Source organism: Lolium rigidum, chromosome 6 (genome assembly GCF_022539505.1).
Source record: "Lolium rigidum isolate FL_2022 chromosome 6, APGP_CSIRO_Lrig_0.1, whole genome shotgun sequence".
NCBI classification, from domain to species: domain Eukaryota; kingdom Viridiplantae; phylum Streptophyta; class Magnoliopsida; order Poales; family Poaceae; genus Lolium; species Lolium rigidum.
Window position 1 is genome coordinate 170,920,198 of NC_061513.1, and position 23,432 is coordinate 170,943,629.

General features: G+C 45.0%; 2 protein-coding genes across 2 annotated transcripts; one reads left to right on the plus strand and one right to left on the minus strand.

Moving 5' to 3' along the window:
- The first annotated feature begins 1,195 nt into the window (after window positions 1-1,195).
- LOC124663548 (kinesin-like protein KIN-8A) lies at window positions 1,196-5,804 on the plus strand. The gene is made up of 7 exons (XM_047201237.1): window positions 1,196-1,989; window positions 3,362-3,638; window positions 3,887-3,937; window positions 4,025-4,117; window positions 4,193-4,555; window positions 4,645-5,331; window positions 5,448-5,804. The coding sequence occupies exons 1-7, from the start codon at window positions 1,196-1,198 to the stop codon at window positions 5,472-5,474; spliced, it is 2,292 nt and encodes a 763-aa protein (XP_047057193.1). The 3' UTR covers window positions 5,475-5,804.
- A 119-nt stretch (window positions 5,805-5,923) lies between these two features.
- Window positions 5,924-9,269, minus strand: LOC124662896 (protein GAMETE EXPRESSED 3). Its single transcript, XM_047200678.1, has 10 exons — window positions 9,142-9,269; window positions 8,844-9,025; window positions 8,374-8,709; window positions 8,044-8,290; window positions 7,543-7,827; window positions 7,365-7,451; window positions 7,178-7,210; window positions 7,030-7,089; window positions 6,760-6,905; window positions 5,924-6,670 (listed from the first exon to the last, which is right to left on the minus strand). Exons 1-10 carry the CDS (start codon window positions 9,257-9,259, stop codon window positions 6,035-6,037), a joined length of 2,130 nt encoding a protein of 709 aa, XP_047056634.1. The 5' UTR covers window positions 9,260-9,269; the 3' UTR covers window positions 5,924-6,034.
- Window positions 9,270-23,432: the final 14,163 nt, after the last annotated feature.

Below are 23,432 nucleotides of genomic sequence, written 5' to 3' on the forward strand. Positions count from 1 at the left end.
TCGGTGTGTCGATGGCGTTCGTTGTTATCCACGACGCCGCTAGCGGTTGGGGCGAGGTGGTTCTTCTGGAGCGAAGATGTTGGTTCGGAGTTGGTGGACATATCATTCTTCTCCGACTTCGTCGATAGGAGGCATCGTATGTTGGTCGAAGACAGCATGGGGACGTCCTCGATCGACGTGCCACAACGACATGTGCCTCGCTGGTTGCAACAGGCATGTTCATCGACTCACCAAGTTAGCGATGGTGCTTGTTTGGATCTTGCAATGGTGGAGGCTCGGTGTCTCTTCATGTGCCCGTCTGACGCTGGAGTTGGGCGGCGGCCGTTGGCTACAGTGTTTGCAGGAAACCCTAGGGATCGTTTGTATTTCTCGATCTTTAGGATTTTATCTGCAAATTCAGGATAATCATTTTATCTTAGTTTATCTTTAATTTTCGCATTTGTTACTTCATGTAATTTGGTTTTCTATTAATGAAATAAGTGGCTGTTCTAAAAAAAAAATGAGCGATGACAAAACAAGGTTTAGTTCCACCTTGCAATTCAAAGACTTTATTACGTCGCTAAATGTGCAAGCAGAGAGAAAGCGAGAGTAATGAGGCCGCTCATGATGCCCAAATGGACGCACCATCGAGTTGTTTGACCGGCTGATAACTGTGCAATCATGGCCGTAATCTACTGCACAAAACTGTCATCGTGGACCCCGCGTACTCGTACGACTAGACTACAAATCCATCGCTTCACGACCGTTGGCTGCTAGCAGGCAGAGGAAGCAGGAAGAGGACCCCGACCGTTGCAGCCTCCCTCCCTCGCTGAGATTTCGAACCCGCCATCAATCTCCCGAAGCTCCGATCCGACGGCAGCAGCACCGCATCTCCTCCTCCCCCAGCTCCCCGCTACTGTTACTACTCCACAACACACCTCCTCTCCCTCCGCCTCATCCCAATTCAAGAACCCCCCAACCCCCGTCGTCCCCAGCATTCCGGCCGTCAAATTTCGGGATCTTGCTCCGATTCGAGGGCGTTACTGCATCTCTCTTCTCGGGATTTCGTCGATCTGGTGCGTAGATCCGGGGAATTTTGCGACAAACCGTTCAACTGGTGAGCCGCCGCTGCTGCTGGGTTTTCAATTTCTTTGAGGGGAGCTGCTGGGTTCGTTGATGCTCAAGTTGAGCCTGTGACCAGATCTCCTCGCAGCAGATGCCGGTCGCCACACGGTCGCAAGCCAGCGCCACCCGCGGCGGCGACCGCCCATGGAGCTCGTCGGCGGCCCCGCGGCACGACGGCGGCGCGGCGCGGCGCCCGCCGCTCCTGGCCAACACGCACCACGACCTCAAGGAGAAGCTGCGCGACCTCAGCCTCATGTACGAGCAGCAGGTCGCCTGCTCCCAGGGCGCCGCCGCCCTGCGCCGGAGCCGCAGCATCCAGCCCGCCAGCGCCAGCGTCGCAGAGGGCAGGGACGACGAACAAGGGGAGCGCCACCGCCGCGGCCACGCCTTTGAGGAGGCCGCGGTGCTGAGGGAAAACATAGCCCCTCCGGAGGCGCGAGCCCCTTCCAAGAACGACAACGTCGTCGTCTTCTCGCGCCCGCCGGCGGAGCCCAGGGAGAAGGAGAACGTGCCCCACGCCCCCAATTTCATGTCCTGCCCGGCCAAGAAGCCCATGCCGGCTCTCCCGGCGCCGGCGGCGAGGAAGCTCTCGCTGGGAGGCGGCGTCGGCGGCAAGCTGAAGGCTATAGGCGAGACGGGGGCTGGGAATGCCGACGCGATGGGGAGCCGGATCCTGGTCTTCGTCAGGCTCCGCCCCATGTCAAGGAAGGAGAAGGAGGCTGGATCCAAGACCTGCGTCAAGATCGTCAACAAGAAGGACGTCTACCTAACCGAGTTGGCCTCAGAGAACGACTACCTCCGCCTCAAGCGGGTGCGCGGCCGCCATTTCTGCTTCGACGCCTCCTTTCCTGATTCCACCACGCAAGCCGAAGTCTACAACACCTCGTAAGAACAGCACTACCATATCATCATGGCTTTTACAGTAGTACACACAAATCGAGTACTATTCAGTCTTTTTTTTTCAGATATTCAGATGCACATGTTTCAGACAACTATTTGGTTATCTCAATAAGAAAAAAAGAATGTGAAAATGCAGAGCTTTGGAATATTGCCTTTAAAAGTGATAGATTTTGAGTTCAAAATGCAAAACTTGGTAAGACTAGCTAGATTAGACAACAGGACACATTTCATCACAGGTTTATGGTGAAATGGGTAATAGAAGTGGTAGTATTGTAAAATGCTTGGTAAAAGTAATGGTCATTAGGGAAAATTAAACGCTGATGAAATGGGTAATAGAAGTGGTAGTATATTCCCTAATACATTGATTATAGAAGTGGTAATTTCTTGGCTATTAGGGAAAATTAAATGCTGATGAATCTACACAAGTTGATAAGGATAGATTAGAAAATAGCAGATACATTTCATGATAGTTTTGTGAAATCGGTCATTGAAGTGTTAGTATGGTAAAATGTTAGGTGAAAGTAATGATATGTGTGTTATACATTGGTTATAGAAGTGATAATTTCTTGGCTATTAGGGAAAATTAAACACTGATGAAACTACACAAGTTGATAAGGCTAGATTAGAAAATAGCAGATACATTTCATGATAGGTTTGTGAAATCGGTCATTGAAGTGTTAGTATGGTAAAATGGTAGGTGAAAGTAATGGTAGGTGTGTTATACATTGGTTATAGAGGTGGTAGTTTCTTGGCTATTAGGGAAAATTAAATGCTGATGAAGCTACACAAGTTGATAAAACTAGATTAGAAAATAGCAGATACATTTCATGACAAGTTGAATGCTAGGTGAAATTGGTAATAGAAGTGGTAGTATTGTAAAATGCTAGGTGAAAGTAATGGTAGGTATACATTGGTTAAGTGTGTAATTTCTTGGCTATTGGGGAAAATTAAATGCTGATGAAACTACACAAGTTGACAAGACTAGATTAGAAAATAGCACATACATTTCATGATAGGTTTGTGAAATTGGTCATTGAAGGTCTCCTCAAGTGTTATTTGTTTCTGCATCTTGTTGCCGTCAACCCAGCCTGCTTGTCTTGTGTTTGCGTGTGTGGAGTCTGTTTGTAAGCTGGTTCAGCACTTTGTATCTTCTGCCATTTTGGCGCCATTAATTTAACGCCAGGCTAATAGGCTATGGCCTTCTCTCTTACTATGGTGAATGTTAGGCAGCAGTAATGGTAGGTCTGTGATATTGGTTATATTATGCTACTTTCTTGACTATTAGGCCAAACTGCAATGTGACACTTCCTTGGTACGTAATGTAACATGAGTCCGATCCTCCATTCTGATATTGCAGAACAGCAGATCTTGTGGAAGGTGTTCTGCAAGGGAGGAATGGAACAGTATTCTGCTATGGAGCAACAGGGGCTGGGAAGACCTATACCATGCTCGGGACGATAGAAAACCCTGGCGTAATGGTGCTCGCCATCAAGGATTTGTTCTTGAAGGTGAGGCAGAGGAGCCATGATGGCAGCCACTCGATTCAGCTGTCGTACCTCGAGGTCTACAATGAGACAGTAAGGGACTTGCTGTCTCCTGGTAGACCCCTCCACCTGAGAGAAGATAAGCAGCAGGTATTAGCCTAACCACGTTTTTAACTAATGAAGCAAATTTTGTTTAACAAGTTTGATTTAATCTGATATCAAGTAATTAGTTGTTTCACAATAAAGTAAATTTAATCATGCTCTTCGAACCAAAGGAAATGCATATTACGTTGCCAAATGGATCCATTCTGAATAAACATGTTCTGTACACGTTTTATAGAATATGTACAATTTGTAAGCCTATTAAGAGTTTTCTAACAGAAGATTGTGCATTCCAGGGAACTGTTGCTGCTGGTCTTACACAATATAGAGCATACTCTACAGATGAAGTAATAAACTCTTCCTTAGGCACTACTACTTTACAGTTCAGTTAAAATGATAACAACATGCTTAACTAATATCTCTGTTATTCACAGGTTATGAAATTACTTCAGCAAGGTAACCAGAATAGAACAACTGAACCAACTAGAGTTAATGAGACATCATCGCGCTCCCATGCAATACTGCAGGTGAATATCTATCTAGGGTGCACTTTCACATGATCCCATTAACTGCAAAAATGTAAACCGTTGAAAATTTTGCAGGTTGTGGTGGAATATAGATACATGGATGGACCTAGTGTTGTAACACGAGTCGGAAAGCTCTCACTCATAGATCTTGCTGGATCAGAGAGAGCTCTAGCAACTGACCAACGCTCACAGAGGTCGCTTGAAGGAGCTAACATAAATCGCTCTCTCCTTGCACTCAGCAGTTGCATCAATGCTCTTGTGGAGGGGAAGAAGCATGTACCATATCGCAATTCCAAGCTAACTCAGCTACTCAAGGATTCCCTCGGGGGGTCCTGCAACACTGTGATGATTGCAAACATCAGCCCCTCGAATCTTTCCTTTGGTGAGACACAGAACACTCTTCATTGGGCTGACCGTGCCAAGGAGATAAAAACCAAGGTAATGAACCTTAATTGTGCAACATGAAAACATTGTATATTCTAATGAGTAGAACTGATGGTAGAGTGAATTTATCGTGATTTTTTCAGGCAGTGACTGCTGGGAACGAGGAGATATTCAAGGCATCTGATTCTGATACTGAGCAGGCAAAGCTAGTCCTGGAGCTCCAGAAGGAGAATAGTGAGCTGAGGCAGCAGGTGGTTAAGCAGCAACAGAAGCTACTGACTGTTCAGGCTCAGTCACTTGCTCCCAACACCACACCACAACAATCTGCCGCCCCCTCATCTCATGTCACCACGCCCTGCTCAACACAGAGAAAGGCAAAACGGTCTATCTTAGACGGGAGCTGTTTCAGCACACCAAATGCTAAGAGGCCAGCAGACAATGCACAGGTCCGAGATCTGCAGAGAAAGGTGAAGACCCTGGAGGCCGAGATCGAGAAGATGAAGAAGGAACACTATCTGCAGCTCAAGCAGAAGGACGAGTTCATCCGTGGTCTGATCAACAGGAAGAACCCAAATGACCCTGAAGCAGCAACAGCTGAGAGAAGAGTGATCACAAGGGCAAGCATACGGAAGGCCCACAAAGATGCAGCAGCTGCAGGCGAGTTGAAGAGCCCAAGCCACCGGTTCACGTCGCCTACGCCAACTGCTAAGAAGCGTACCTTCTGGGACTTTGGAGGCGATAGCCCTTCAGTTCTTGCTGTCAATGGAAGGAAGACTCGGAGCCATGTAGCAGCTGAGACTCCACCGAGGGCACCTTCAATGCTACTTCAGGTATAGCCCTTCAGTTCAAATCACATAGAGAGCTTACAGTTGTATATGGCACGAATGATGCGTGCATAGAAATTATGTTCGTTTGGGGCCTCACTCTACATTACACTTCATTTCAGCCGGGATTCTCGCGTCAAAGAGCCTAGCACTGAGATCGCTAGGATGCTCAAGAGATGACTGCATACAGCGGATAGAGATGTTCATATCTTGATTTTTTCGTTCGCTATGGTAATGGCAGTTTGTCATTTCCATGTATTTATTGATTAAATTCAGTTTGCCTCGGCTAACTGAACCAGCATAGAGTATTAGCACCTAAGTCCATTTAAATTATTGGACATGAGCTGACTTATTTGTAGAGTCACAATCTTTCCTTTTACTGAAGTTCAATATTTTCCATTTGAAATTTTGGCAAAACCTGGCAATCTTACCCTTGCTTTAAGGGAAATATGAAGAATCTTGTGAAAGCTGAAGGTGTAGATTCAGTTCAAGCTCAATTCTGTTCATTTATATCAGTTTTGTTGTCTAAATATGAATTATGGAGGTTCCACGCAAAATAAAATTCTGAATGGAAGTCCATATATGCATTTGATCATCAATTTTATGAACAAATGAACCACAAGATTAACATTCCAGATCTCTATGAACAAGTTACCAAGCATAATCATGCAAGTTATATCTTCATGAATCTCTAATTTGTTGAGTCACATCAGTTCGTCGAAGAGAGAGTTCGCCTCCTCTTGAGCCACATTCTCTTGGTGGGTGCACTACCCTGCGGCATCAGAAATTCTTCCCTCTCCGATAGCGATCTTCTACTGCTTTCTCCTTGTGCATACAGCGGATTCATAAACACCTGATACGAAGATTCAACATCTGCTGGCAACTTGTCCTGATCTCCCTCTGTAACAACTGCAGTGTTGGAAGGTCCAGCTCCAGCCTCTCCTGCTGACCTAGACCCCGTGTCAAATTCCATATCTCCGGAGCTACTGCCGCTGTAGCTCCCACTGCTACTGGAGTAGCTACTGCTTGTTCTATCTTCCTCCAAAGAAGAGCTGTCGCTGAGCGTGTTAAAGATCGTAATGCTTTCTCTCTGCGCGCCGTGAAACGAGTGGCTCTTGTGCTTTCCATTGTAAAGTGGCAAGATGGAGGAAGAGCCTCGCCTCAAGCCCAGGACATCCCGGCCAAGGCTGTATGATGTATACAGCTTCCTCTCAACACATTCCTTGGCTTTCACCATTTCACCCAGATGTTCCAGAGTTTCATTTGAAGAGGCGTCTTGGGCTGCCTTCTGCTCTAGCTCAGAGATGATCTTGCCCAAGACTCTCCTCTTGCTGTGAAGAGAACGCTGTATTTTCACAAGGTAGAGGTCAGGCAAGAGTTCAGTGGTGACAAGGTCACCTTAAACTATGTACGTACTATTTAAGTACACATTACCCTCTTTTCCAGAAACTTCTGCAAGCCATTGTTTTTTTGAAGCTTTTTCTTCCTCCAGAAGATGCAGCAGAACCGAACAACCACCGCTTGTATCACTATGACAAAGAGTTGGAAGATGAACAGCAGAAGGACATGGTTGTGGTCACCTGGTGGACACAATAGATTACACTCAGTCAGCATTTATGCATTTCTAACTAAACATCAGCAACAAGAGTCCCTAAAAAAAACATCAGCAACAAGAGAAGACAAATGACACAGCTTGAACTTCACCTGGATCACCATGAACAAACTTTGGTTTTGCTTTTCTGCAGGTCCAAGCAATCTTTTGCCCTTGCAACACAAACAAGTCGAGTCCTCAGTACTAGTACAGCTTTCTTAGCGTGGAAAACCAATTAGAGACGTGAGAGAGGAGGCATACTTTTCGTGTAGCATTGCACGGCACTGCCGATTCCTGAGACAAGAAATTTCAGGAGCCCAAAACATTACAAATTAGTTGATTTCAAGTACTATAATTTTACCAGTTGCCTTTGTATTGTTTCTCTGTTCGGTTAACCTGAAGCGTATTAATTGCTTAGTTGAGGATTAAAGACCTAAGCAAGACTTACTTGCAGCGGATAGAGCAGTGAGAAGAATGGTTTCATCTAGCGTAAAGTACTCCAGGTCACTACTGGACAACAAATTTGATAATTGTCCTGGCAAGGAAAAGAATGCCAAATAATAATCAGTTTTAAGCCACTATTTTGGAAGAACAAAACGGGCAGTCATGTGAAGAAAGAAGCAAACCAGGATACTTTTCAGTCCAGTAAACTGTTCCAGTTGCTGGAGCCAACAAAGTAAGCAAGATGCTCGAAGGTTTCATCGCTGAGACGTAGGTATAATCACCGATAGTTTGGCTTGATTTTGCCTCCATTATGGTCTGGCTGATGTACACAGAAAACCCTGAGCAGTCGAGGACTGGACTTGCATGGATCACTGAGTTGGGTGCTGTTCTCTGAAGAAACTTTCTGATCTCACCATCCGGAGAAACTGAATACAAGAACCCATCCAACGAACCAATTGATATCCAACCTGTTTACATGGGCCGAAGAGAGAACCAGGAATGACCATCATAATACAAATTAACACGCAAAAATAGATGTTGGTGAAAATATGAAGAGAATGCAGTTAAACAATGGCAAAGATACTGCCCCATGAAAACTAGACTGCTTCCAGATTTGAATGAATCAGTGAATGAACAAACATGTTACAAATAAATGATGTTGGAAAGATCTGTTTTCCTTTTACCATTGGAATCCACTGCCGGCAAGATTTTCTCGTTGCTAAGTGGACCAATACTCTGCTGAAATGAAATGTTTCCTGACAGAACATCAAGCCCCAGGACAATTGACTTTCTTGGGAGGAGGATGTACATGCGCCCATTATTTCCTGGCACAATCGTTATCACTTTGTCGATCGAGCTCAAGTCTTGGATCCATCTGTACTGCCGGCTTTGGATGAACATCGAATAGAGCTGGCCTTCGGTATTCGATATCTGTTCAGTCATATGGGATTAAAAATGGCAGGGTAAAATTGTGAGAAGAGAAGACTCTATGTATCATGTAAACGAGGCCTTACATAAAGAGTCCCCTCGCACTGATCAACAACCGGAGCTGAACTGAAATAGCAGCCTGAGATGTTTCCCTTGCAGCCTAGACGGTAACCGAAGCGGTCGATCACTGGACCTGCACTCCACTGCAGCTGCCCGTCGCGCAACGAGAAGGAGAAGAGGCCGCGGTTGGCAATGGTGATGAAAAGAGATGAGTAGCTGCTGCTGGTCGATAGGCCAATGATCTCCTCGGACCTCCCCGGTGCTGGACTGTGACTGAAAAATACTTCTGATGATGGGGCGCTCGTGTGTACGTTTTGTGGAGTTATCTTTACGACCTTATTATCTTCTCTCACCAAATATATCTGCACAATCGATACACCAAATATGTCTATAAAAGAGTGTGCGTACTGTAACAGCGATGTGATTCATTCAGCAAAACTTTGGATTTCTACAGACTCCACTGTGCTACTCTCGGTAACTAAGCTTAAATCATTACCTTGTCCCTCTCGGTAACTAAGCTGATATCTTGCCTACAGTTGTACCCGAGGGGAACGATCCACGCGAAGGATCCGTTCCGGTGGAAAGCCAGCAGGTTCTTCCCGGAGCAAGCGACGAGGTTGCCGCCGTGGCCGATGATGGGGGCCGAGAGGGCGCGGCCGACACCCGGGGGTATCTGGGCTGCAAGGGAAACATCGCAGTCAGTGAGGCGCAGCCAAGGGCAGAATTTCTCACGGCAGGAACCAAGCAAGCACGGGAAAGAGCGACTTTCTGAGGACGAAATGAATTGGTCGTACGGTTTTCGGCTGCGCTCGCGTTGAGCCACTGGAGCACCACCGGTGACGCCGAGCGCGCGGCGCCGGTGAGAGAAGACAGGACAAGGCATAGGCGCGGCAGCAGCAACCACATCGCCATGGCCGCTCGGTTTTCAGGCTAGACGAGTTTTTGGAGTAACCGCACACTCTGGACGGTCCAGTGATGGAAGAACGGGTAGTTATTTGATTTGACAGCCTATTAACGTCTCGAGTGGGCCTCGTGAAGAAGGGCTTGTATATCCAGTCAGGCCTTGATCCGTTAACCCCTAGGCAGGTGGATTGGAGAGGATTGAGGCCTTGATCCGAAATGATCATGGTGAGGTGATATCGGGATGGGCATGACCAAAACTTTTTTTTTTGCGGGGGAAAAGTATTTTCATTAATTTATCACAAAGTTACAATCATTTTGCATCGCTTGAGAAATCTCAGGTGGAGAGTTGCCAAGCCAGACTTGAGTCCGACGCATGGTCCTTCCCATTTGGGCAAGTTCATGACTAACCTGATTACAATCTCTACTAATCTTTACCAAAGTAGAATCCCTTTCCTGAAGAAGGTCACGAATAACATTTATTCTAAACGCGTAAATAGAGGTGTTCGGGGTGCTTTTCTTGATCAACTCCGCAGCTTCTGAACAGTCTGTCTCGACAGTGATATCTATTGATGTCCAGGTATAAGAGATCTTCAATCCCTCTTCGATCGCCATAAGCTCTGATTCGGTAGCATCCCTGCAATTTTTTACTTCACGACAGGCCGCCACTATCATGTCCCCTTGGCAGTCGCGCAAGGCAATGCCTATCCCAGCTTCACCAACTTTACCAAAAGCCCCATCCACATTTAGCTTGGCTTTGCCGAGGTTGGGAGGCATCCAGCGTTTCCTTACCTTTTGTCGCCCATCATTGTCAGTTTTGAATTTCTTAAAACCTTGCTCAGCATCTACAACCATCTTACCCTTCTCCATGGAACCTTCCGGCCATTGCTTGATTAGGAGGAGAGAGTTCAAATAGCTTATCAGAAAACGGCGAGATCCTTCAATTGGAGGGCAGGGCATACCATGTGTGAGCTCATTGTGCCCATGCCAAATTCTCCACATTACCATTAATGTCCTAGCTCTTTGATCCAGGGGTATGGCATGCAGGAGGTTCAGCAGCCATTCCTTCCCTGCATTTTTAATGGTAGCATCAGCTGGGAGCTCCCATACTTCTATCATACCTAGCCACAGAGCATGGGGACATCTGGTAAAAATGTGGAAAGTATCTCCAGGTTCTGATCCGCAGATTTGGCACAAGCTTATTGTCGCCATGCCTCTGTGCTGCATATTCGATTGAGTTGCGAGTGCATTACATCATATTTTCCATGCTAGAAGCTTGACCTTCGGTGGTACTGGGCAATCCCAAATGAGCTTCCAGCCAGGCCTCTCTCCATCCGGCTTGGAACTTGTGGCACCACAGACTTGTTTCTGCATAAGGAGATTAAGTCCGAGGCGGTAGGCGCTGATGAGGACATCCCTACTACACCACTACCTCCGTCATTGATGAATGAAGATGAACCTGCTGTGAAGCTCAAGTCCAATGAAGTTCGGATTGGACCAATTACAAGGACTCGTGCGAAGCTACTTAAACAACAGGTGAACTTGTTTCTAAACGATACTATGATTGATGAGAACTTTATACTGCCTAAGTCCTATTACTTATGTATCATCAGGTATCAAGAGGAGACGAGCATCGCACGAGGAGTAGAGGAGCAGCTGGACATGAAGACGGACGTCAAGATGGACGTGAAGCTGGACATGGAGATATCTCATGGACGCGCGACGGAGGAGCGGGAGGCATGCGCGAGAGGAGAGGTCAACGTCCAAGCCGGCCCAGCGCCCGGTTAGACCGGCCTCCAGACCGGCCCGCCCGGTACCTGGCCCGGTTGATCGGCCGGCAACCGGATGCATCGTACCGGGGCCAAACCGGACGAAGTTTTGCGAACTTCCGGGTTTGCCGCCCGGTTGACCGGATGCCACGCCGGCCAGCCCGGTCCCTGGTCCGGTTGACCGGATTCCAAACCGGATCTGTCCGAGTCTGTCTCGACCAGAACTATTCTGGGTCGGTTTTACTTGTATCTTTCGACCAGAACTCGTCCCGGACGACTATATAAGTGCCTTGGACGACCCCCTAGCTGCTTTAGACCAAGTTTAAGATAAACCCTAGTTCATAGTTGTTTGCTAAGCAAAACTATTGTTCCCCAACTCTCCAATTCGTTGCGATCTGGCGTTTTATGCTACCGAAAGTTTGTGTGATCTCGTTGTTCCATTGGGGATTAGAAGATTGCAATCTACCGCTTCGTGGTCGGCGGCTACGTGCGCAAGTGTGTGGAGTTGCGAATATCTTGCAGGGTTGAGAGCTGTTGCATTGGCGACAGGAATCAATCGAGAGACTTCGTCGGCGTCATACAATTTATCTACCTCATATCATCGATTCCATCCGCTGCTACCATCGCGTGTTCATCACCACCCGTCGCTTACTGAGAAGATCGGGCAACCCCATATCATCTTGGTATCAGATTTCCAGTTTTCCTCGGTAAGCCATCCACAATCCACCCCATAGTTGAGTTGTGAGTGTTTCCTATCCAGAAAAAGCCATAAAAAGTTAGGGTTAGGATTTGCCATAGCCTTAGATTGCACTAATTTCAAGTTTTAGTTGCTTTTCGTAGTTGTTTTTGCGTATCTTTTCTTTCCATCTAGTATTTTAGGGTTTGAGTTTACTCTATCATCTTGTGTTACTTTGTCGTCTAGTGTCAGTTTGTTACTCCGAGTCCACATAGCGTACAGTGTGCTTGTTCCCAACCATAGACACAGCCTTTCGATATAAAGTGACTAGGAACTTCCCCAGAAGAGACTAGTTTTACCGCTCGACAGACTGCTCGTTAGGTTTTTGGTGCTTTGCATATTTCTGTTGGTCGTGTTATCAAGGAGTTGCGTCAGAAAAAAAAAAGAAACTTGAAAAGAAGCAAAAAGAGCTACATAGCTGCGTGTGTTATACAAAAATAAAAATCCAAAAAGAAAAGGTGAAGTGCTAGTTGAATCAAGTGAAGACCTAAGTTTACTTTACTGCACCCGTAGTTGAGCAATCTTGTGCCTGCCTCGTTGAGCTTTGCTAGCGTCTCTCTAGTGCATTGCAACCTTTTTCCACGTATAGTTGCATTGCCCCATTATATCGCCTTGTGTGAGTATCATTGGTTGTCTACGGTCAGCGCTAGAGCTTGTTATTGGTGCACATAGGTAGCCCACCTACAGCCCCACATATATCCTGCTTTGTCGTGTGATTGTTCTTATACCCTTGATATTCGCTTCGCTACATCCGTGCACTAGTCCGTCAATCTAAGTTGGTAAGCAATACTAATTCACTTTGGAGCGGTAAGATTTACCTTTCTTATCAGTTTTGAGTGAGTTGTGAGAGTACCACCAAAGATTTTTGTTTAGTGCACTAACCTACTAATCATGTCTTCTACCAAGAATGTTGATGTGATGCAGAAAAAGGATCCAGCAGCGACAGTTACTTGGCTGGATTATGAGGCACTTCGTGATCACATGCAACGTGAAATACGAGTTGCTAGTGACGTGTTGGACAAGGATATTCAGAGTGTACACTTGAAGGTCGATGAGGCTACTACAGCGGTTAACACCGTTCAAACATCCATGACGACTGATACGTCTCCAACGTACCTATAATTTCTGATGTTCCATGCTTGTTTTATGACAATACTTACATGTTTTGCTCGCACTTTATAATGTTTTTATGCATTTTCCGGAACTAACCTATTAACAAGATGCCATAGTGCCAGTTCCTGTTTTCTGTTGTTTTTGGTTCCAGAAAGGCTGTTCGGGCAATATTCTCGGAATCGGACGAAATCAACGCCCAGAATCTTATTTTTCCCGGAAGATTCCAGAACACCGAAGGGGAGACGAAGATGGGCCAGGGGGCCCCACACGACAGGGCCGCGCGGGCTCCACCCTGGCCGCGCCCGCCTACTGTGAGGAGGCCCCGTGGCCCCTCCGACTCCGACTCTTCGCCTATTTAAGCCGTCCTGACCTAAATCTTCGATACCAATTGACGAAACTCCAGAAAGACTCCAGGGGCGCCGCCACCATCGCGAAACTCCGTTTCGGGGACAGAAGTCTCTGTTCCGGCACCCTGCCGGGATGGGGAAGTGCCCCGGAAGCCATCTCCATCAACGCCATCGCCTCCATCATGCTCCGTGAGTAGTTCCCCCATGGACTACGGGTTCTAGCCGTAGCTAGTTGGTATTCTCTCCCCCATGTACTTCAATACAATGATCTCATGAGCTGCCTTACATGATTGAGATTCATCTGATGTAATCGGTGTTGTGTTTGTCGGGATCCGATGGATTGTTACATTATGATTAGTCTACCTATAAAGTTTGTGAAGTTATTGTTGCTGCAATCTTGTTGTGTTTAATGCTTGTCACTAGGGCCCGAGTGGCATGATCTTAGATTTAAGATCTATACCTATTGCTTAGATTGTATCTATGATGGCGTGTATTTCACACGTTCGTTGGGCAACCCCAAGAGGAAGGTATGATGCGCACAGCAGCAAGTTTTCCCTCAGAAAGAAACCAAGGTTTATCGAACCAGGAGGAGCCAAGAAGCACGTTGAAGGTTGATGGCGGCGGGATGTAGTGCGGCGCAACACCGGGGATTCCGGCGCCAACGTGGAACCCGCACAACACAACCAAACTACTTTGCCCCAACGAAACAGTGAGGTTGTCAATCTCACCGGCTTGCTGTAACAAAGGATTAACCGTATTGTGTGGAAGATGATTGTTTGCAGAAAACGAGAGAACAAGTATTGCAAGTAGATTGTATTTCAAGAAAGAGAATTGGACCGGGGTCCACAGCTCACTAGAGGTGTCTCTCCCATAAGACGAACAAGCATGTTGGGTGAACAAATTACAGCTTGGGCAATTGACAAATAAAGAGAGCATGACAATGCACATACATATCATGATGAGTATAGTGAGATTTAATTGGGCATTACGACAAAGTACATAGACCGCCATCCAACCGCATCTATGCCTAAAAAGTCCACCTTCAGAGTTATCATCCGAACCCCTCCAGTATTAAGTTGCAAGCAACAGACAATTGCATTAAGTATGGTGCGTAATGTAATCAACAACTACATCCTTAGACATAGCATCAATGTTTTATCCCTAGTGGCAACAAGCACAACACAACCTTAGAACTTTCGTCACTCGTCCCGGTGTCAATGCGGCATGAACCCACTATCGAGCATAAGTACTCCCTCTTGGAGTTACAAGCATCTACTTGGCCGGAGCATCTACTAGTAACGGAGAGCATGCAAGATCATAAACAACACATAAGCATAACTTTGATAATCAACATAACAAGTATTCTCTATTCATCGGATCCCAACAAACGCAACATATAGAATTACATATAGATGATCTTGATCATGATAGGCAGCTCACAAGATCCGACAATGATAGCACAATGGGGAGAAGACAACCATCTAGCTACTGCTATGGACCCATAGTCCAGGGGTAGACTACTCACACATCACACCGGAGGCGACCATGGCGGCGTAGAGTCCTCCGGGAGATGATTCCCCTCTCCGGCAGGGTGCCGGAGGCGATCTCCTGGATCCCCCGAGATGGGATCGGCGGCGACGGCGTCTCAGTAATGTTTTCCGTATCGTGGCTCTCGGTACCGGGGGTTTCGTCACGGAGGCTATTTGTAGGCGGAAGGGCAAGTCGAGAGGCGGCACGGGGGCCCACACCACGGGCCGCGCGGCCAAGGGGGGCCGCGCCGCCCTAGGGTTTGGCCACCCCGTGGCCCCTCTTCGTCTCGTCTTCGGTCTTCCGGAAGCTTCGTGAGAAAATAGGCCTCCGGGCTTTTATTTCGTCCAATTCCGAGAATATTTCTTTACTAGGATTTCTGAAACCAAAAACAGCATAAAACAAAGAATCGGCACTTCGGCATCTTGTTAATAGGTTAGTTCCGTAAAATGCACGAATATGACATAAAGTGTGCATAAAACATGTAGATAACATCAATAATGTGGCATGGAACACAAGAAATTATCGATACGTTGGAGACGTATCAGCATCCCCAAGCTTAGTTCTCGCTCGTCCCGAGCAGGTAAAACGATAACAAAGATAATTTCCGGAGTGACATGCCATCATAAACTTGATCATACTATTTGTAAAGCATATGCAAGTGAATGCAGCGATCAAAACAATGTGTATGACATGAGTAAACAAGTGAATCATAAAGCAAAGACTTTTCATGAATAGCACTTCAAGACAAGCATCAATAAGTCTTGCATAAGAGTTAACTCATAAAGCAATAATTCAAAGTAAAGGTATTAAAGCAACACAAAAGAAGATTAAGTTTCAGCGGTTGCTTTCAACTTGTAACATGTATATCTCATGGATATTGTCAACATAGAGTAATATAATAAGTGCAATAAGCGAATATGTAGGAATCAATGCACAGTTCACACAAGTGTTTGCTTCTTGAGGTGGAGAGAAATAGGTGAACTGACTCAACATTGAAAGTAAAAGAATGGTCCTCATAGAGGAAAAGCATCGATTGCTATATTTGTGCTAGAGCTTTGATTTTGAAAACATGAAACAATTTTGTCAACGGTAGTAATAAAGCATATGCATCATGTAAATTATATCTTATAAGTTGCAAGCCTCATGCATAGTGTACTAATAGTGCCCGCACCTTGTCCTAATTAGCTTGGACTACCCGGATTATCACCGCAATACATATGCTTTAACCAAGTATCACAAAGGGGTACCTCTATGCCGCCCGTACAAAGGTCTAAGGAGAAAGCTCGCATTTGGATTTCTCGCTTTTGATTATTCTCAACTTAGACATCCATACCGGGACAACATAGACAACGGATAATGGACTCCTCTTTTAATGCTTTAAGCATTCAACAACAATTAATTCTTTTCTCATTAGAGATTTGAGGATGTTTGTCCAAAACTGAAACTTCCACCATGGAACATGGCTTTAGTTAGCGGCCCAATGTTCTTCTCTCACAATATGCATGCTCAAACCATTCAACTCAGTGTAGATCGCCCTTACTTCGGACAAGACGAACATGCATAGCAACTCACATGAAATTCAACAATGAGTTGATGGCGTTCCCCGATAAACATGGTTATCGCACAACAAGCAACTTAATAAGAGATAAAGTGCATAATTACATATTCAATACCACAATAGTTTTTAAGCTATTTGTCCCATGAGCTATATATTGCAAAGGTGAATGATGGAATTTTAAAGGTAGCACTCAAGCAATTTACTTTGGAATGGCTGGAAAATACCATGTAGTAGGTAGGTATGGTGGACACAAATGGCATAGTGGTTGGCTCAAGTATTTTGGATGCATGAGAAGTATTCCCTCTCGATACAAGGTTTAGGCTAGCAAGGCTATTTGAAACAAACACAAGGATGAACGGTACAGCAAAACTCACATAAAAGACATATTGTAAACATTATAAAACTCTACACCGTCTTCCTTGTTGTTCAAACTCAATACTAGAAATTATCTAGACCTTAGAGAAACCAATTATGCAAACCAAATTTTAGCATGCTCTATGTATTTCTTCATTAATGGGTGCAAAGCATATGATGCAAGAGCTTAAACATGAGCACAACAATTGCCAAGTATCACATTACCCAAGACATTATAGCAATTACTACATGTATTATTTTCCAATTCCAACCATATAACAATTTAACGAAGGAGAAACTTCGCCATGAATACTATGAGCAGAAACCAAGGACATACTTGTCCATATGCTACAGCGGAGCGTGTATCTCTCCCATAAAGTGAATGCTAGGATCCATTTTATTCAAACAAAACAAAAAAAAAACAAACCGACGCTCCAAGAAAAAGCACATAAGATGTGATGGAATAAAAATATAGTTTCAGGGGAGGAACCTGATAATGTTGTCGATGAAGAAGGGGATGCCTTGGGCATCCCCAAGCTTAGACGCTTGAGTCTTCTTGATATATGCAGGGGTGAACCACCGGGTGCATCCCCAAGCTTAGAGCTTTCACTCTCCTTGATCATGTTGCATCATACTCCTCTCTTGATCCTTGAAAACTTCCTCCACACCAAACTCGAAACAACTCATTAGAGGGTTAGTGCACAATATAAATTGACATATTCAGAGGTGACACAATCATTCTTAACACTTCTGGACATTGCATAATGCTACTGGACATTAGTGGATCAAAGAAATTCATCCAACATAGCAAAAGAGGCAATGCGAAATAAAAGGCAGAATCTGTCAAAACAGAACAGTTCGTATTGACGAATTTTAAAATGGCACCAGACTTGCTCAAATGAAAATGCTCAAATTGAATGAAAGTTGCGTACATATCTGAGGATCATGCACGTAAATTGGCATAATTTTCTGAGCTTCCTGCAGGGCAGTGGGCTCAGATTCGTGACAGCAAAAAAATCTGGAACTGCGCAGTAATCCAAATCTAGTACTTACTTTTCTATCAACGGCTTAACTTGGCACAACAAAACTCAAAACTAAGATAAGGAGAGGTTGCTACAGTAGTAAACAACTTCCAAGACACAAATATAAAACAAAATACTGTAGCAAAATAACACATGGGTTATCTCCCAAGAAGTTCTTTCTTTTTAGCCATTAAGATGGGCTCAGCAGTTTTAATGATGCACTCGCAAGAAATAGTATGTGAAGCAAAAGAGAGAATCAAGAGGCAAATTCAAAACATATTTAAGTCTAACATGCTTCCTATGCATAGGAATCTTGTAAATAAACAAGTTCATGAAGAGCAAAGTAACAAGCATAGGAAGATAAAACAAGTGTAGCTTCAAAAATTTCAGCACATAGAGAGGTGTTTTAGTAACATGAAAATTTCTACAACCATATTTTCCTCTCTCATAATAACTTTCAGTAGCAACATGAGCAAACTCAACAATATAACTATCACATAAAGCATTCTTATCATGAGTCTCATGCATAAAATTATTACTCTCCACATAGGCATAATCAATTTTATTAGTTGTAGTGGGAGCAAATTCAACAAAGTAGCTATCATTATTATTCTCATCAAGTGTAGGAGGCATAGTATAATCATTATAAAATTCACTCTCCATAGTAGGTTGTACCAAAAGACCACTATCATTATAATCATCACAAATAGGAGGCATAGTATCATCAAAGAAAATTTTCTCCTCAATGCTTGGGGGACTAAAAATATCATAAAAACCAGCTTCCCCAAGCTTAGAACTTTCTATATCATTATCAACAATGGTGTTCAAAGCGTTCATACTAATATTACTACCAGCATGCAAATAAGGTTCCATAGGTTTTTTAATTTTCGCATCAAACAATCCATGTTTTAAATCAGGAAATAGAATAAGAAGCTCACTCTTGTACATTATGCCAAACTAGTGAAATAAAAACATGCATGATATTAAGTAAAGAAAAACAAGTAACTAATTTTTTTGTGTTTTGATATAATGCAGCAAACAAAGTAGTAAATAAAATAAAGCAAGACAAAAACAAAGTAAAGAGATTGAGAAGTGGAGACTCCCCTTGCAGCGTGTCTTGATCTCCCCGGCAACGGCGCCGTAAAAAGAGCTTGATGGCGTGTATTTCACACGTTCGTTGGGCAACCCCAAGAGGAAGGTATGATGCGCACAGCGAGCAAGTTTTCCCTCGGAAAGAAACCAAGGTTTATCGAACCAGGAGGAGCCAAGAAGCACGTTGAAGGTTGATGGCGGCGGGATGTAGTGCGGCGCAACACCGTGGATTCCGGCGCCAACGTGGAACCTGCACAACACAACCAAACTACTTTGCCCCAACGAAACGAGTGAGGTTGTCAATCTCACCGGCTTGCTGTAACAAAGGATTAACCGTATTGTGTGGAAGATGATTGTTTGCAGAAAACAGTAGAACAAGTATTGCAGTAGATTGTATTTCAGTAAAGAGAATTGGACCGGGGTCCACAGTTCACTAGAGGTGTCTCTCTCATAAGACGAACAGCATGTTGGGTGAACAAATTACAGTTGGGCAATTGACAAATAAAGAGAGCATGACAATGCACATACATATCATGATGAGTATAGTGAGATTTAATTGGGCATTACGACAAAGTACATAGACCGCCATCCAACCGCATCTATGCCTAAAAAGTCCACCTTCGAAGTTATCATCCGAACCCCTCCAAGTATTAAGTTGCAAGCAACAGACAATTGCATTAAGTATGGTGCGTAATGTAATCAACAACTACATCCTTAGACATAGCATCAATGTTTTATCCCTAGTGGCAACAAGACAACACAACCTTAGAACTTTCGTCACTCGTCCCGTGTGTCAATGCGGGCATGAACCCACTATCGAGCATAAGTACTCCCTCTTGGAGTTACAAGCATCTACTTGGCCGAGCATCTACTAGTAACGGAGAGCATGCAAGATCATAAACAACACATAAGCATAACTTTGATAATCAACATAACAAGTATTCTCTATTCATCGGATCCCAACAAACGCAACATATAGAATTACATATAGATGATCTTGATCATGATAGGCAGCTCACAAGATCCGACAATGATAGCACAATGGGGAGAAGACAACCATCTAGCTACTGCTATGGACCCATAGTCCAGGGGTAGACTACTCACACATCACACCGGAGGCGACCATGGCGGCGTAGAGTCCTCCGGGAGATGATTCCCCTCTCCGGCAGGGTGCCGGAGGCGATCTCCTGGATCCCCCGAGATGGGATCGGCGGCGACGGCGTCTCGCAATGTTTTCCGTATCGTGGCTCTCGGTACCGGGGGTTTCGTCACGGAGGCTATTTGTAGGCGGAAGGGCAAGTCGAGAGGCGGCACGGGGGCCCACACCACAGGGCCGCGCGGCCAAGGGGGGCCGCGCCGCCCTAGGGTTTGGCCACCCCGTGGCCCCTCTTCGTCTCGTCTTCGGTCTTCCGGAAGCTTCGTGAGAAAATAGGCCTCCGGGCTTTTATTTCGTCCAATTCCGAGAATATTTCTTTACTAGGATTTCGAAACCAAAAACAGCGAAAAACGAAGAATCGGCACTTCGGCATCTTGTTAATAGGTTAGTTCCAGAAAATGCACGAATATGACATAAAGTGTGCATAAAACATGTAGATAACATCAATAATGTGGCATGGAACACAAGAAATTATCGATACGTTGGAGACGTATCAATCTACAAGTTGTTTGCACATGTCTATGTCCGGAACCAAAGGCCCCAAAGTGACAGAAATTGGGACAACTGGAGGGGAAGGCTTAGATATGAGGATCACATGTTTTCACGGAGTGTTAATGCTTTGCTCCGGTGCTCTATTAAAAGGAGTACCTTAATTTCCAGTAGATTCCCTAGAGGCCCGGCTGCCGGCGGCTGGTAGGACAAAAGATGTTGTACAAGTTTCTCATTGCGAGCACGTATGACTATATATGGAAAACATGCCTACATGATTAATAATCTTGATGTTCTGTCTTAATGCTATTTCAATCCTATCAATTGCCCAACTGTAATTTGTTCACCCAACACTTGTTATTGGAGAGTTACCACTAGTGTAGATAGCTGGGAACCCCGGTCCATCTCTCATCATCATATATTCGTTTCTATATGTCATTGGAAGTAGTATCAACTATTTTCTGGTGCCATTGCTCTCATATTACTATTATCGCTATCGTGTTACTCGTTACTATTGCTCTCATATCATCGCTGCTTTCACATCACCCCTGTTACTAGTGCTTTTCCAGGTGCAGCTGAATTGACAACTCAGTTGTTAAGGCTTATAAGTATTCTTTACCTCCCCTTGTGTCGAATCAATAAATTTGGGTTTTACTTCCCTCGAAGACTGTTGCGATCCCCTACACTTGTGGGTCATCAACGACTCTTCAGGCATCGATACAAAATCTGACAACCGCCGTTGGTGAGATACGTACAATGGTGCAACAACAACCACCACTTCATGAAGATGGCAGTGTGCAAGGTGACAATGCCGATGCTGCTAATGCTCAAGGGCGTGGTGTTGGTCGTGGTCTTGGACGTGGCGTTGGTGACGTGTTCCGTGGTCGTGGTTTTGTCCCCGTCGGAGCCCAACGTGTTCCACAACAACAAGAAGATGGTTTGGGTAATCCCAAGTTCTCAATTCCCAGATTTGACGGAGGTACTGATGTTGAATAATATCTTACATGGGAGCTGAAGATTGAGAAATTATGGCGTTTACATCCTGACTATACTGAAGATAGGAAGATCAAGCTTGCTTCCTCTGAATTTGATGGCTATGCATTGCGTTGGTGGGACGGACTTGTGAGTGCTCGAGAAGACGATGGTGAGCTGCCCATTATCACATGGCGTGCTATGAAGGCGGCAATGAGAGCTCGTTTTGTGCCTACCAATTACTTGCGTTCCGTCTTTGACAAGTTGACCCAATTGAAACAAGGTGTGTTGACAGTTGATGCTTACTACATGGAGATGGAGATGCTTATGCAGCGTGCCCGTGTCCGTGAGTCTCTTGAGATGACACTACATCGATTTTTGAATGGTCTCAGATTTAACATCAAGGGCATTGTGCGTCATCACACTTATGCTACTATGAATGAGTTGCTACATCATGCAAGAGAAGCTGAGTCACAGTTGGCTGAAGAACTGCAAATGAAGGGCCGTGCTACAAGCGCTGGGCGCTATACACCCCGCGCACCGCCCTCCATGGCGCCATCATCGCGCCCTGCGGATGTCCCTACTTCGTCTAGCAAGCCGGTCTCCAATGTGTCTAACACAAAGAAGCCCGTCCCTGCAGCAAGTGGAACTAGTTCTAACATGTCGACAGCGCGCAATCGCGATATGGCTTATCATACATGTGGTGGCAAGGGTCACTTCAAGCGAGATTGTCCTAACCGCAAAGTTATGATCATTAATGAGGACAATGAGTATGAAACTGGAGATGATGTTGATCCAAATGCTCCAGATGAGGATGATTATGACAGTGATGGGTTTGATGCTTTCCCTTCTGAAGCTCAAGCTATTGTTGTCTCGTAGCGTGTTCTTAATGTGCAGTCAAGTGCATCTACACAGCGCTGTAATTTGTTCCAAACAAAGGCACTAGTTGGTCCTGATAAGGCTTGCAAGGTCATTATTGATGGCGGGAGTTGTCGCAATCTAGCAAGCAAAGAGTTATGTGCCAAGCTGAAACTGAAGTATCTACCGCACCCGCATCCATATTATATTCAGTGGTTGAGCAATAATGGTGAGATGAAGGTGAGCCACATGGTGCGTGTTGATTTTGAGATTGGACCGTATAAGGATTCCATTGACTTTGATGTGGTTCCTATGACGGTTTGTCACCTGCTGTTGGGCCGGCCATGGCTCTATGACCGTTCTGTGCAACACAATGGCCGCGCCAATACATATCACTTGGAGTTCAAGGGCAAGAAAATTAACTTACAGCCTATGTCACCACAGCAAATTGTCAATGAGTCTCGTCAGAAGATTGAAGTAAACTTGGAGGATGCATCCATAGATAGGCGAGAGAATTGTAATGCCGTGAGTGATATAACGAAAAGTGAGAGAGTGAATTCCTTAGTTTATTAGCCACCAAACAAGACATGAGAGAATTTTGTGAGGATCCTACAGCCATGCCTATTGTGCTCATGTACAAGGGTACGGTTTTGGTTTCTAACGACAGGACCCCTCTTCCTCTTGGTGTTTCTAATATTTTACAGGAATTCCATGACGTGTTTCCGGAGGAGGTACCCGCGGGACTACCACCATTGCATGGTATTGAGCATCAAATAGACTTGATCCCCGGCGCCTCGCTGCCCAATAGGGCGCCATATAGGACGAATCCCGAAGAGACGAAGGAGATACAGAAGCAAGTACAAGCGCTACTCGACAAAGGTTATATCCGCATAAGCCTTAGTCCTTGTGCTGTTCCTGTTATTCTTGTTCCTAAGAAAGATGGTACATGGCGTATGTGCGTAGATTGTAGAGCGATAAACAACATTACTATTCGATATCGTCATCCTATTCCCCGTTTAGAGGATATGCTAGATGAATTGAGTGGTGCTCGCTGTTTTCACTAAAATTGATTTGCGTAGTGGTTATCATCAAATTAGGATGAAAGAAGGGGATGAGTGGAAAACTGCCTTTAAAACAAAATTTGGTTTATATGAGTGGTTAGTAATGCCTTTTGGTTTAACTAATGCAC